Source organism: Hippopotamus amphibius, chromosome 1 (genome assembly GCF_030028045.1).
Source record: "Hippopotamus amphibius kiboko isolate mHipAmp2 chromosome 1, mHipAmp2.hap2, whole genome shotgun sequence".
Lineage (NCBI taxonomy): Eukaryota > Metazoa > Chordata > Mammalia > Artiodactyla > Hippopotamidae > Hippopotamus > Hippopotamus amphibius.
This window is the reverse complement of record NC_080186.1, coordinates 224,559,718-224,574,219: the sequence shown is the minus strand read 5'-3', so window position 1 is coordinate 224,574,219 and position 14,502 is coordinate 224,559,718. Positions and strand designations below refer to the sequence as shown.

General features: G+C 34.9%; 1 protein-coding gene across 4 annotated transcripts in view; it reads right to left on the bottom strand.

Moving 5' to 3' along the window:
• ADAMTS6 (ADAM metallopeptidase with thrombospondin type 1 motif 6) overlaps positions 1-14,502 on the bottom strand; it is a 277,799-nt gene that overhangs the window by 81,046 nt on the left and 182,251 nt on the right. For 3 of the 4 annotated variants that reach the window (XR_009054769.1, XM_057742536.1, XM_057742545.1), the window contains 3 exons: positions 14,224-14,331; positions 4,641-4,786; positions 2,462-2,525 (listed from right to left, as the gene is read on the bottom strand). Coding sequence is in view for 3 of the 4 variants with exons in the window: in XM_057742536.1 (XP_057598519.1) it covers positions 2,462-2,525; positions 4,641-4,786; positions 14,224-14,331 (318 nt within the window). In the remaining variant the exon portion in view is untranslated. The remainder of the gene's footprint in view (positions 1-2,461; positions 2,526-4,640; positions 4,787-14,223; positions 14,332-14,502) is intronic. The other variant, XM_057742554.1, reaches the window with a different exon arrangement.

Sequence of the window (14,502 nt, the reverse complement as noted above, 5' to 3'; positions counted from 1 at the left end):
CATATATCATATCATATCATATCATATCAATCATTTATCACCCTGCATTGTGATTTTCTGTGGCTTCCCAAGAAATTATAGAATCCTTGAGGGTAGAGACTCTCTCACTCTAGCACAGTCTGATAAAGAATAGGCACTCAGTTATTTGTTGAGTGAATGAATAAATAATGCTGGAAACATAATATCACTGTAACTGAAGCTACATGTAATTGCTTCAAGATGTAAATTTAATAGAATTAAATATGATAAATAAGCTATAGAATGTGTTACAGGTAGTATGAGGGAAAATAGAGCAGGGTAAGGAAGATGAGGAATCCCAGGGTTGTAGGGAGTAGGGAGGGTTGCAATTTTAAAGATGGTATTCAGGCCAGGCTTCATTGAGAAGATGACAGTTGAGTGAAAGTGAGGTAAGGGAGTTAGCAATGTAGATATTTGGGTTGGAAGAGTATACAAGGCAAAGGGAATAGCCAATGCAAAAGCCCTAAGGTGGGAGCATGCCTGGCATGTACAAGGAGAGAGGCCCATGTGGCTGGAGCAGAGTGAATAAGGAGGAAAATAGCAAAAGAAGAGTTCAGAGAAGTAATAGAAGGCCAGATTCTATAGGCCTTGCAGGCCTTTGTAAGAACTTTGGATTTAAATAAAACAGGGAGCCATTGAAAGGTCTTGGGCAAAGCATATACTGAAACTGAATCACTTAGCCTCTTATACTGAGGATTGTAGGGAGCAAGAGTAGTATCAGGAAATCCACTGAAAAAGCTATTTAGAGTAATCCAGTGAAAGATAGAATGGTAGCAGTAGAGGGAGTTAGAAGAAGTCAGATCTATGATATATTTTAAAGGCAAAGTCAACGGGATATCCTGAGATATGGGTTGTGAGACAGAGAAAGGGATCAAGAATGACTCAAGGGTTTTTGGCTGGAGTCAGATGAAGTTGACATCTGAGATGGGAAAAACTGCTGGAAGGACATGTTTATGGAAATGTTTTGGAGGTAGCATGTGGACATGTTAAATATTACATGTCTATTAAAAGTCTAATAAATGGTAAGATATGAGTCTGAAATCCATGGAAGAAGTCTCAGATGAAAATATAAATTTGGGGTCAAATAACATATGAATGGTATCATAAGCAATGAAGCTGGATGAGATCACCAAAGAAATGAGTATTGGTACGGCAGGGAAAAAGAACAAGGGGTAAGTCCTGGGTACTCTAACATTAAGAGGTCAGAGAAAAGAATAAGAACCAGCAAAGGAGAATGAGAAAGAATAAGTAGCAACATAGAAGGACAACCAAAAGCTACACTGTCTAGGAAGCCTAGTGAAGATCAAGTAAAATAAACTGACTATTGGGTTTAGCAACATGGAAGACATCTGTGACTTGACAGGAGCATTTTCAGTAGAATGTTGGAGGCGAAAACTTGATATGAGCAATTTTAGGGAAAAAAATGAGAAAAGGAATTGAATATAGTAGTATAGGCAGTCTTTTAAGGAATTTCGTTTCAAAGGGAGCAAAGAAATGGCGAAATAAATGGCAGCTTTTTGTTTTTGTTTTTTCAAGGTAGGAGAAGTAACAGCATGCTAGTATGGTTATGGAAAAACCCAGAAGAGAAGATGTTGAAAAAAATCATTCACATGTTTATGAATACACAAGGATTACAATAGACATAGGGTTGGAGAACAAAAGAGTGAGGAATAGTGTGGGAGTGTGGATAATGGTCTGATGATATGAAATTAAAAGCTGTGGTTTTTAGATAGGAGGAAGGAAAAACTATCTGGAAGGAGTAATAAGATATAAAGAAGATAGTCAATTCACTTCCAGGCTCATTCATTGAAGGGCTAAGGGAGAAAACATGTCCTTAACTTTAGAGGCCTGCAGAGGAAGCAGTATCTTCAGAGGAGAGCCAGCTTCCACCAGAACAAGAAGGTGAAGGGAAGGAAAAGTCAGAGACATCAGAATGTAAGGGATTTTGCTGATGATGGATCATGAGTTTCTGAGGGTACGTAAGAGTTTCAGTGGTTGGGCAGGGATTGGAAACAGAAGGAGGGATATGCAGAGACTTACGGAATTGGATGGCAAGAGATGAGGAATGATGTGGAAGTCGGGGACTTCTTGCAGTGGCAAACATAAAAATGGAATAGAGGTCATAATAAGATTTATCCTTGTTCTTGAATTCGAGAAAGATAATGGTGGCAGAGTTGTGAGTGTTGGGGGGCCAGGGAAGTTCAGAGTGTGTGTGTCTCTCTCTTGATTCCTATTAGGGGAGAGTGTATTTGCTTCTACTGCTAGAGTTTCCTCTTGACTCTTGATAGAATTGATGGACCTGAGCTGGTTCCATTCAATTTCAAAAATTCATGTGACTCTTACACACATGGATTTCTGATCAAATAGCTCACAATTTAAAAAATTTCCCTGCTCTAGGGGAAATGTAAGCTAATTTTTCACAGCAGAGTTTGGTTTTACTTACATCTGTGTTGCAGGAGCGATACCGTTTCCTTTCCCCAAGGCAATATTTTCCACCTCCTGAAGGTCTGAAAACACATTTTGTTTAACATGTGAATATAATATATCCAACCACATAAAGAGTACATATATTGCTTGATGAAAACATATTAACATTTAAGAAAATAAAAAATTTGACATTTTATTAGCTATTAAATAATCACAGTGGTGACAGCAATAATGATTATGGTTGTTGAACAAACAATTAAGGCAATCTACTATGAGTAACTTTATAAGGCTCTTAATTGTGATGATATACATTCTTAAGAAAATGCAATTAAATCAATATATTTTCTAATTATCATAGTAAACAGGTATTCAGCTCAACACAATGAGTTTAAAAATCATTTCTAATGAAAAGCCATTTGAATCATATTCAACAAAACACATAATCTGATACTGTATGTTCACCAAGTAGGAAATGGAAAGTTTGTTTTTTTCCCAGACTGGAAATAAAGAGAGGACACCAAATAACTCTGGAAATAGCTTCGGTTCAAAGTACTTAATGCAGAAATAAATTCCTATCTCAATTCAAATATTATATGAAGTTTTAAAAAACTAATCTAAACATCAGATAGGATTACGTTATATAAATACTTTATATTACATCCAAATTAGGATGTTAAGTACTTGCTTTACATAAATTAATTTTTGGAGTATTATCACTAGAGAAAGTCATATGCTATTATTTGGGCATGTAATTTTTGAATGGAAAAAACTAACTTGTCCTTTTAAAACTAACAAGTCATTTTCTTAAGTATTTGGGTATATGATTTATTATCATAGGGTTTTATACTTTTGCTTATTAAATTACAGCAGCCTGCAGTTGAACCTAGGTTAATTATTCTGTACTTGTTTTAAAAAGATCAAGTCTCAATTATAATTTTGGCTCACTGGTAACAATGAGATAATTAAAGTTACACTTTGAGTATATTTTGAATGCTAGTGAATGCTAACTTTAAGCAAGGGAAAGAAATGGCCCAGCTTGAACCAGCATGGGAGAAATGCGTTGGTCAGACAACAACAAGGTAGTAGGGATGGTGGTGGCAGTGCTGTTTTATGAGTGGGTGATAGTGAGCTCTGTTTAGCAGGATGGTAATAATAGAAAGTGGGAGAATAAAAACATAAAACTATACAAAGGGAAACAATTTCAAGCTAAAAAGAATAAAAGAGAAGAAAAGAGACATTTAGAGGGAGGAACCAAAGACAGGGATCCTGAGTTAAAATGAGAAAAAATAAAAAATAAAGATAGACCATCTTTTACCCCAGCAGGGGGAAAAAAGCAGAAGTGATATCATAACATCATTCTGCACCAGATAATTGTCAGGAAAGAAGGTCCTCAACCTGAGCTCTAAACAAAAATGGGGGCACTTGACGTGAAGCAGCTAAGGAGTAGTTTAGTCTCCAGGAGGACACGCAAGACCAACTAGAGGGTGCAGCCACCCATAATGGGCACTGGTGGCAGGGAGAAGCAATACAGCCAGCAAGGAATACTGACCGGGCTGGCTTTATGCCAGGTGGACTCTGGCTGGAGAAACAGAGGGGTGGGAGAGGAGCAGCCTGACCTGCACAAAACAATCATGAGGAGAAAAGTGGCGGCAGCTCTGGAAGATGATTAATGGGGGCATGTGAATGGAAACTATTTTAACACATGGGCAGTATTCTTTTCATTGTGATTTGTGATGCGAATCAAGGCATTTCAACCCTTGAAGTGCTCTCATTGGTCCTTTTAATACTAATGTAGCAGTAATAATTTTATGTGACATGTGAAAAGACCTTAGGTTTCCTGGGAATGATGGTAATGTGACTAAGACCAGACATAGATTCATCCATAATTCAGTAGTTTTTGGAGGAGGAAATCTATCTGATTATTACTAGATTAAAAGTCTGGCTCTACCTGGGATAGATACACAATGCTTTTCTTTTTACTTTTTCTCTTATTTTTAGTTATATAGTAAGGTGAAAAGAAGAAGAAAAAAGTCTGTCTAACAAGGCTCCTGCACTTTCCTGTGCCTATTGCTTGTTCTGAAGACAAGCACTTGGCTCACGAGTGAAACGTTTTTACAGATAACATGTGAAACCACAGCTTTGAATCATTTCCAACTGTGTCTTTTTGTTGGCTCCGGCTTACTTTAGCTACTTACGCTGGACTGTCACAGTGTCTTAGGGATGAGGAGACGCCTCCCCCGCAGGTCCTGCTGCACTCTCCCCACAGTGACCAGGGACCCCAGCCCCCATCTATGCTCTGGGGCCAAGTGCCAAAAGGAACACAATCTCCCTGATAACACCACTGCAAGATTTCACAGAAAACAGAGAATTAGCTTTCAGGCAGATAGAGCTATCAGGACAGAAATAAATACATAAGGGTCAGGCAATGACCAATTATAGGCATTAGCATTCTCCCAATAGATAACAGACTGAGAGTTCTTTAACTGTGTTTAGACATTGGTAAAGGTGCATGTGATTTGCAAATTATCTTTAGCTAGGCAATGATTTATAAATCTCTTAACAAGTACCAGGAGTCTAAAAAGCTTGAATCTAAAAAACTTTACTTCTTTTTTCCTTATTTCTTCTCCTCCAGACTTTTAGTGTTTCTCATTATAGAGACTCGAAAGACTTTTTTTAAGATATTTTAGTATTAAAACATTTTTTCTTTATATTCCACTATTATTAGACTCATGGAATGGTAACGCAACATGGAAAGTTCTTCAGTAAGGAATTCTTATGGTGGTAATTGCTTTTTCTTAAAGAAAACAACAACAACAACAACAACAAAAGGCTGGTTGAGGCTACAGTCGTAAAAGAATGTGTTGTGGCATTTCATCTACATGAATACTGCAGACATAATAAAAGTAATGCCAAGACACTAGGGACAGGGTACAAAAAAACCCTTATATACACTGACTAGCCATGTGTATAGCCCCTGCATGAACATGTGTACTGGAATTCTTCTCAGCTTCACTCTCTGCAATAAACCACACATACTGCACATAAGTAGAAAGCCAGGAATAATTTATCAAGACGCAGACATCACATAATCAGCTCATAACTCTAACATGATAAATCTTATTTGCAGAATATGGTAAAAATGAAAGCCTTTTTTTTAAACCAAGCATTAGGCTAGGCTTTTATTGGGGCACTTTTCTGAGTTATCAAACTTTGATGAACCATACTGATGCTATGAAAGTCATTTGTTTATATGAATAAGAATAGGAAGCATTATTAGAGTTGAGTAACTGTCAGCAATGTTAGATTGTTAAATAAAACTTCAACCATTATATTAAAACATAAAGGGATATGACATGTGATGCTTTGAAAGTAACCAGTTTATAATATTAATTCTATATATCCAGAATTCTTTCACTTTCACCATTTGTACTGCTAACACTCTAGACCAAACTAGCAAATGGAATAGCTTGTTACCTGGTCCTCCTGCCTCACTTTCTTCTACCTATAATCAATCTATTCTCCAATGAGTTATCAGAGAGCTCTTTTTAAAACATTTTATGGCATCATGTCACTTTTTTGCTTAAAAGACTGTGGGGGTTTTCTCTTTCCCTTAACTCTGGTCAACAGTGGCCTTTGTGACCTAGCCTCTGTCTCCTTCTCCAGGTTTATTCTCTCTCTGGTACGGAATGCTCCAAACACACTGGCCTTCTTTCTTTTCCTCAATACACTAAACCTGTTCTCTCCTCAGGGTACTTGCATTTGCTGGTCCTCCTGGGAATACTCTTCTGATTCTTTATATTGTTGTTTTCTCATCATTAGGTCTCAGGCCAAGTGTCACTCAGTCAGAGAGGTCTTTCTTTCCTTGACCATTCTTATTCTGAAGTGGTTGTATCTCACCACCTCTTCCACCCTCCCCTCCCCTATTCCAGGATGTATAGAGATTACTTCCTCCTGTTTTAGTCCCCTCTTACCACTACTTTATTACCTTAATTATTTTTCAAATTACTTCTTTATTACTTTCATTGTCTCCTCTCCTTAGTATGTAAAAGCCTTGAGAGCCGCATGTGGCCATTCAAATTTAAATTAATTAAAATTAAAAATTCAGTTCCTTAGACCCACTAGCTACATTTCTCGGGCTTCCATAGCCACATGTAACTAGTGGCTATGATATTGGACAGACAGATATAGAACATTTCTATCATCCCAGAATGTTCTAACTGGCAATGCTGAATGTCTAGAACAGTGCCTAGAACATAGTAGATATACAACAAAACTTTACTGAATGAATGAATACATTAAATTATAGAATTCTGTGTCCTGTTTTGGTTACTACATTTCAGGAAGGAACTGGAGATACTGGAGGGTAAAGAAAGTCAAATTCATCTTTGCTTCCCTGGTAGTTGGCATTCAGTGAATGTTTCAGTAGTTGTAACAACACATAGGACTTTTTAAGAAAAGTGCTAAACAATTATCATTTGTCCATAAAAAATTAGGCAAGAGGAAGTCGAAAGTTGGTTGGCTATAAGGCCAAACATTCTGATCCTAAATTGAATAAATATTAAATTAGGACATTAAAAAAGATTATGAGTTTTGGGCAATGAAAATTACCATGAAGAAAAAGAAAATCATCTGTCTAAAATGATGAAGCAGAGGTAGTTGGCTGAGCCGATAATACAGTACCAACACTGGGAGCAGGGCTGCTAATAATGTACATGTGAGAGGGAAAATGTCCCAGCGGCCAGCTTATGATTTACCTAATTGATCTTGAAGACCAACTGTTTGCATAATGATATATCAACTGCGTTAGATTTTCATCTATATAAATAAAAGTCACAACAGTGGACCAAATAATCTCCAGTGTTACATTTTTATTACAATTAGCTATGTGTAAGAATATTTATGCCTGCATCTAATTTCCTATGAGGGTAACTGAGCAATGTAACATTAACCAGTAATTACTGATTTTATCCTGTGTTTTTAATCAATGACAATTAATACTAAAAAATTCCAAATCTTAAACTTTGCCTATTTTTCTTCAAGTTGGAAACTTAGCATTACTGATTTCAAATAACAATAAAATTTGATTTTACATTTATTTTCTATAATCACAGAGCTGCACTTAAAGCTCAAAGAGACTTTAGAATTCATGTCGTCTAAGCACTTCATTTTTTCATATGAGGAAACCAGAACCTAAAGGAGGTTAACTTGCCCAAGGTCACTTACTGGCAGAAAAGGATTAGCTGTCTGAATACACACAAAAATCACTGGGAAAAAAAATAAATTGGAGATGTAGGATTATATATTTGAAGACATTAAAGAATATATTAATATACTTTATTGAACTGTTTTTACTACATAAAATACAAAACAACACCGGAGATTTTTTTAAAAACCCACTTAGCTGCAAGTATACATCCACATGTCATTTATTACCTCCTTGAGTATTCTTATAATTAGTAGAGGAAAAAAATTCCACTTTTTGCATTTTTCAGGGGATGAAATTGTGAAGGCCACAAAAACATTGAAAGATGGAGATTCTAAAGTATTTAATAATATTGTTTTACATGTGTCCTAGATGCTCAAAAAATGTAGCACAGGGAAAGGTCACATAAATTATCTTGTTTTCCTTTTAAAATTTATTCTTAAGGCAAAAGACAAATACAAATATTCAGCTTGTAAAATGTTGCTCAGTTCTCACCACTAATTAATATCTACTCAGCAGTAACAGTCTATAAGTGGCTTGCTAAAACCTTTCACTGCATAAATTCATGCTATTGATTATATCTATTCCATAGAGTTATCACATAATAGACAATTATATCAGAAAGTTAAATAACATAGATTAATGGGTAAAGAATGAAGAATTCTTAATAATAATATAAGTATCAGTTATTTAGCAGTTCTCAAGAGACAAGTGTCTAGTTTAACAACTAATTAACTACTTATTCTGCGTAGGGACTTCAGTCTGTGTGTAGCTTGTGTTACAAAGTTGAGTCCTCATTGTAGGAATATCTTTCTTTGGTCCAAAGCAAGTTATTTGTTTCTTTTCTTTGGTTTCCCTAACTACAAAATGGGAACTAACTTTAGTTTTTGATTATAATATGATTTGGATTAGGATGACTATAGATATTAGTTGTATACAGACATACCTTCAAAGATGTTAAAAATCTATCAAACGACTTGTTTAATTTTGCCCTCTGGCAAAATATTCTTTTGTGCTTGTTTACTTTCCCCTCACCTTGTGTTTATAGGAAAGGATCTTTGGAATTTTTGCTATTTCTCCTTCTGGTAGGTATTAAGTATCATAATGTAGTACATGATTTTAAGAGAAGAAACATTTAACTTAATAATAAGTTTTTAAAGAAACCTACAGGGAACTTCATGTGAATCAAGTTATTTGAGCTAATTTTCTAGATGACTATATTAATACATACTAAGATTTTAATGTAAGTCATAATTAATATAATTGGATTACACCAAATAAAGCAACTTCAAGTATATAAAAACTACAAGCACAATAAAAGTGAGAATTTTGAGTGTTGTATTTTCTATTTTTATCCTTTTTTTTTTAACCTGAAGGTGCCAAAACTATAAAAGCTCTATTTCTACAGGCATAGAATTTTACTTCATTTCTTAAACTAGAAAAGTTATATATTCAGATGGAAACTAGTTTTTTAAATCTTTATTCCCAAGGGTTATATCCAATCTAGTGATTTTGGACTATTCTAAATATCAGTCATATTACTTTAGCCTAAATTATCCAGGTAAATTGGATAAATCTGGCCTTTTATTGCTAATTCAGGTATGTTTAACCAGATTCAGAAGGGTGAAAAAAGTGAAACTATCACACTCAAAAATAAAATCTCATATTGCTCATTCTTGCTTTTCACATTCCTTCTAAATAAAAGAAATATGTCTTTAAAACTATCTAGAAAGATGATATATTCCAGTGAGGCTTTAAAAATTTTCTTAGGCAAAACACTTATTCATCATTAAACAACATCTCTTTCTGTTAGGCCACTGAATTTCATGATCTCCAACAGGGAATTGTCTTAAGCAAGATATATTATAAATCAAAAAACCTAACTTTGAAAATTTGTCAGAATTCTACAAAGGAAAACTTCAAAATGAGTATATATACAGTATCTTAAAATAATTTTTTAAAAACTAGGTATATTTTAGGATGTGATTATGGTAGATCTTGTACCACAGCCAGCACTGGGTCTATCCAGCATCTGGAATAAGACACCTCTAAGGAAATCCTAAGATTTTAAGGGAAGTGATATTGGTGATTCAATATAGAACATTCTTCCCAAATCAGAAAAGCTGCGAGTTGGAGCACCGTGCTATTAAAAGCCTTATCTTTCTGCTGTGCAGGTGCGGGAACACTAAAGTTTATTTCAGCCCAAATTCTAAATCAGAACGTGTCATCCCATACTATTTAAATTTCTAGAGCTATTGGAAAAGTTATTCTTTCTTCACTTCCTGTGTTTATAGTTTGGGACCTAGTCAAAACATATTACATTCTACTCTAAGTGAATTAAGATCTAAGGCTGCAAATGTCCTATTATATATCCAGTGCTTTGGAAGGGCATGTAATAATCCTATTCCAATCCAGTTCTGTGTTTCCCATGCAAAAATATTAGGAATCAATGTCATGTATATATAAGCCCAAATGCTGGGTTATGTCTCTAATTAGATCTTGTAGAATCATTAAATCAATCTCTTGGCAATAAACCAAATATTTGAAACCTTCTTTGTGGTCACCATCAGAGCTTACTGGGTTTTGATTATCCTCAATATCCTGTTCAGTAACAATGCCAACACTACTATCAGAGTTTTTATAGTGTAGATCTTTGTTTACTATTTCATCAAATACGGCATCTCTCTGATTTATGTCCAAAGGGCTATTGTTGATGCCATGTCTAAGGAAAGTTCTTCTGGCTGAAAATTATATTGATTGATTTGTAGATGTGTGACCCATGGACACACAGTACCAGCGCACTGTCTGGACTCATCAAATTTCCTCCTTTGGTTAATGCTACTGTCCCTGAGCACATCCATTCAAGACCATATGGTTCTTATTCAGTCCTTGAATGGCTTATTCAGGCAAACATCCAATGGCTGTAATAGCGATGTCAGACCCCCCAGGACTCACGCAAAGATCAGTTTTTAATTTTTTGGCCATATTTCTTACTCCATCTGCTAAATGTGCATGGAACAGTTCCCATACTTACATGGAACATTTGTGGAACTGCGCCCCTGGGCAAGGGTCCCATATCTTTTGCAGCCAGAATTTGACGAGATCATTGTGGATCCAGTCCTCTGGATATGTCTATGCTATCACTTGAGCCATATTTCTCCCCTCCCCCAACCTTTTAAAAAAAGATTTATTCAAAAAGCTATGAGCAGCTTTGGTTTTATCCTGCTGGCTAGACAGGATGTAGATTCTTTCTTGTTCCTTCTGATGAGAGTAGTTTTGAAATTCAGAGTTAAGATCAGAGGTCGTGGATATACCATTCATGCTTCTGAGACACACAGACTCATGCTTATAGTCTGTGATGCTCATTACTGCCAGTTAAGACAGTCTGGCAAAGATTTTCTGTCCACCATCAACTAAGGTTGGCACATAATAATGAAAAGTAATGATGATATTTTAGTAATATATACTAACACCTTCCCTCTGAGGAAGCCAACAAAAAGCTCACTGAGATATCTCATTCTATCCTCAAAATATCTCTATGAAATATGTAGAAATAGATTTTCTCTCATTTTAAAGTGGAGATTCATTATTTTGCCAGTTTTAACACTATCATATATTCTTAGCTCAATGTTCTGTCCTGGTGCCTTTTTATTGTGATTCCAGAGATTACAGGTAAACAGATGAAAAATCCACTTAGTAATAAAGGGTAAAACAATATTGTTAACCCATCTCAGGCTCGGTGGCTCACTATTCCGATGACAATGAAAATCTGCTTTTTATTCTACACAATTTCCCATCTGAAAGTAAAGTATAATCAGAAGCAGTACAGAGGGGCAAAGTTTTCAACTTTGGAATCAGAAAGACCTCTACTATTAAATTGCTATGCAATCTTAGGCTTTCAAGTCTTAATTTCTTCATCTGTAAAATGGAGTTACAACAGTACCCAGCGTATAGGATTTTTGTCAGTAGTAAACAGAACAAATATGTGCCCGACACAGTGTAAGTGTAAAACTATTCACTATCATTTTCATCATTATTACTGTCAGCTATTCATAGACAGCAAGAGTACAGCTGGTTGCATGAAGCTGACCAGACCAACTGAAAATTTTCACTTTAACTTTGTCATTAAGTGTTTGCATGGCTGTTTTGGTTTGAGCCAAAATTCTGGGCTCTTGTTTAATATCCAAATAGGCATAGCCTTAAGAGGAAAATCTGCATTTGTCAATAGTAAACATGCTTCTCTCTTGAGGAAAAAAGTAACTGAGATCACAACAAAAATTCATAAATAGATAACATGACAAATGCAGTTAGTAAAAAATAAAAATAATGAAGTGCTCAGCTTACATGAATAGTTCTTTGTATTTTTTTCTCCTTAAAAATGTAAGTTGATCTAGTTTTTTGAAAGCCTTCTTATAAATTCAAAGTTAATGATAGGGATATTTTGAGGGTCTTCTCCTAGCACTCTGTCCTTTTTCCTTCTAGGAGTCTGCATGTGTAGTTGTTGTTTCTTTTTTCATTCATTCATTCATTTAAAAACCTTCTAGTGCTATACCTAAAGTTGTCTATAGATCATCCATGTCTCTGGAAGAATGGCCAAGATTTGTTTTGTAGATTAAGTTGAGTCAATCCACTGTATTGACTTTATGAAACTACACTCTAATGTTGTGAATATTAATAACCTCTTGGTAGACAACTTTGCTATACTTACAAGTTCTTAAATAGATTTTTATGGAGGCCAAGATTTTGTGCCAGGGTATGCTGGGAGCTGACAAGATTCTAAGGACAGGGTAAGGGGTTCTTTTAACCTCAGCATTTCCATTTGTTCCAAATGTATATATCAGAATTATGTAGAATGCATTTGAATAAAGGGTTTAAGGATCAAAAAGTCAACGACCATTAATTAGCCTATATCAAGAAAGTAAATCTTTAGAAATTAAATACATTTTTGTCCCATTTTATTCACTTTCTCTTGTCTGTGCTTATTCTTATTTATGCTTAGAAGTAATTATATTTCTCTTCTATTTGTTTATCTAAATTTAAATTCAATACTGTTAACTATGATATTATTTGGAGCATTTTCTAAGTAGCCTTCAGAATTGTAATTTGCATGTAAATGTCATCTCTGTGAAATATATGCACATAAGCTCTAAGATATGACATTCCAAAGTCCTGCTATTAAGCACTAATGATAAGATATTAGATACATATCAACCATAAAGATAACTGAGTTGAGTTTTGTGTTCTCAGATAGCCACTACTTGTGGTTTACCTATTTAGGGTTACTATATAATTTATAGAATGCTTTCAGGAGAGTTCTGAGGTTTTAAAAGAATGCATTCTTTATGCTTTGGGTTAAAAAATAGAGTAAAATAAAAGAGCCATCAGGCCTAGTGATAGTATTATTACAGGCAAATAGAAACAGTGGCCCATTGGTGTAGATCATAAGAACAGTAATCAATCAATGGTAAAGAAACAGATTCTCACTGTGACGTTCCCCTTACAGTTGTGTATTTCTTCTAAGTACAAATTGATGTAAATTGCTACTTGTTGTTGACAAGAATTGTTGGTTCCAAAATAAACCTAGGTTGTTGTTTCAAGAATGCGGTTTATAATATTTTCTATTACACCTATGAGAAAAAGGAAGGAATTTTTGGTAGTGTGTGAAGGTCTCTGTACTTTTATTGGCTACTTACAAAAGTCTTAAAAAAAAAGATCCTTAATCTTTTAAAAATGGCCCTATCAATTCATACATTTAGCATAATTTACCAACATTTCCAAACTCAGCATGGAAAAGCCATCAACATGGCACCAGGTCATGGGTCCCGAATGAAGCCGTCAGCAAGGATTAATAAACTGTGACAGCTGCCCAAAAGCTTTCATTCTTTTTATTTAAACATCAGATTGCAAGCTGAAATTCAGTGTAATCTTTGTTGAAACTAGCCCAACTAACATGGAAGAAGTCAGAACTGAGAACAGATGACACTGTAGTTATTGTTGTAGATTCAGTCCATAGCAATAAATTTTAGAATCCACATATATAGCAATTCCTAAAGAATTCCTTAAATAGCCTAAAATATTCTTATCTGTTTGAACAATTCTTCATAATTATAGTTCTTGAAAACTAGGCTGATGAAACTGAAAATTTTTAGCAACAATTTCTGTGCTCAATAAATTATTCTTCTACTATTAGATCTTTCCCTCATATTACAATTTAAAAGTGACTCATTAGGCTATAGTTATAAAATTTATTTTAGGATCACATAATTTTCTTGGAAATTGTTGAAAAAAAAGACATATCACTAAAGGGACTATTAAATGATTGTTGTTGAACTTTTTGTGCAAATACAACTCAAACATATACATATAGAAAGGTGAAACTGACCCAGAAATTGCTCACTATACTTCCTAAACAATGCATATTTGCAGATATCAAAATAATTCATTAGACTAGGATTTTATTATTTCTCAAGCACATTTTAATTAGTATGCACGATTTCCCAGTGGTTGAATATCAATACCAGCAATTTATCAGTTTAGTCTACATGTTAAATAGCTAATGAATCATTTGAGCTTACCCCCTTTTCAATATTCCCAGTTTGACAGAGTGTTCCCTCAGCTGCGGGAATACTGTTGGTCACACAGCGGTTGCTTTTGCTCAGACACCAAAGCTCTCTACACACTTCCTAGGAAAGAAGGCGAAAGCAAGTTGATCAGAAGTAGAGACTAAAATCATGTCCACTCTTCCATAAAAAATACCCACAGTATATAAACAATACTAAGCATCACTTGTCTCTTACTGGTTGTTGAAGTATCAGAGATGAGGATTTTGGAGGTCCTTCTGGAAGGCAGGTTAC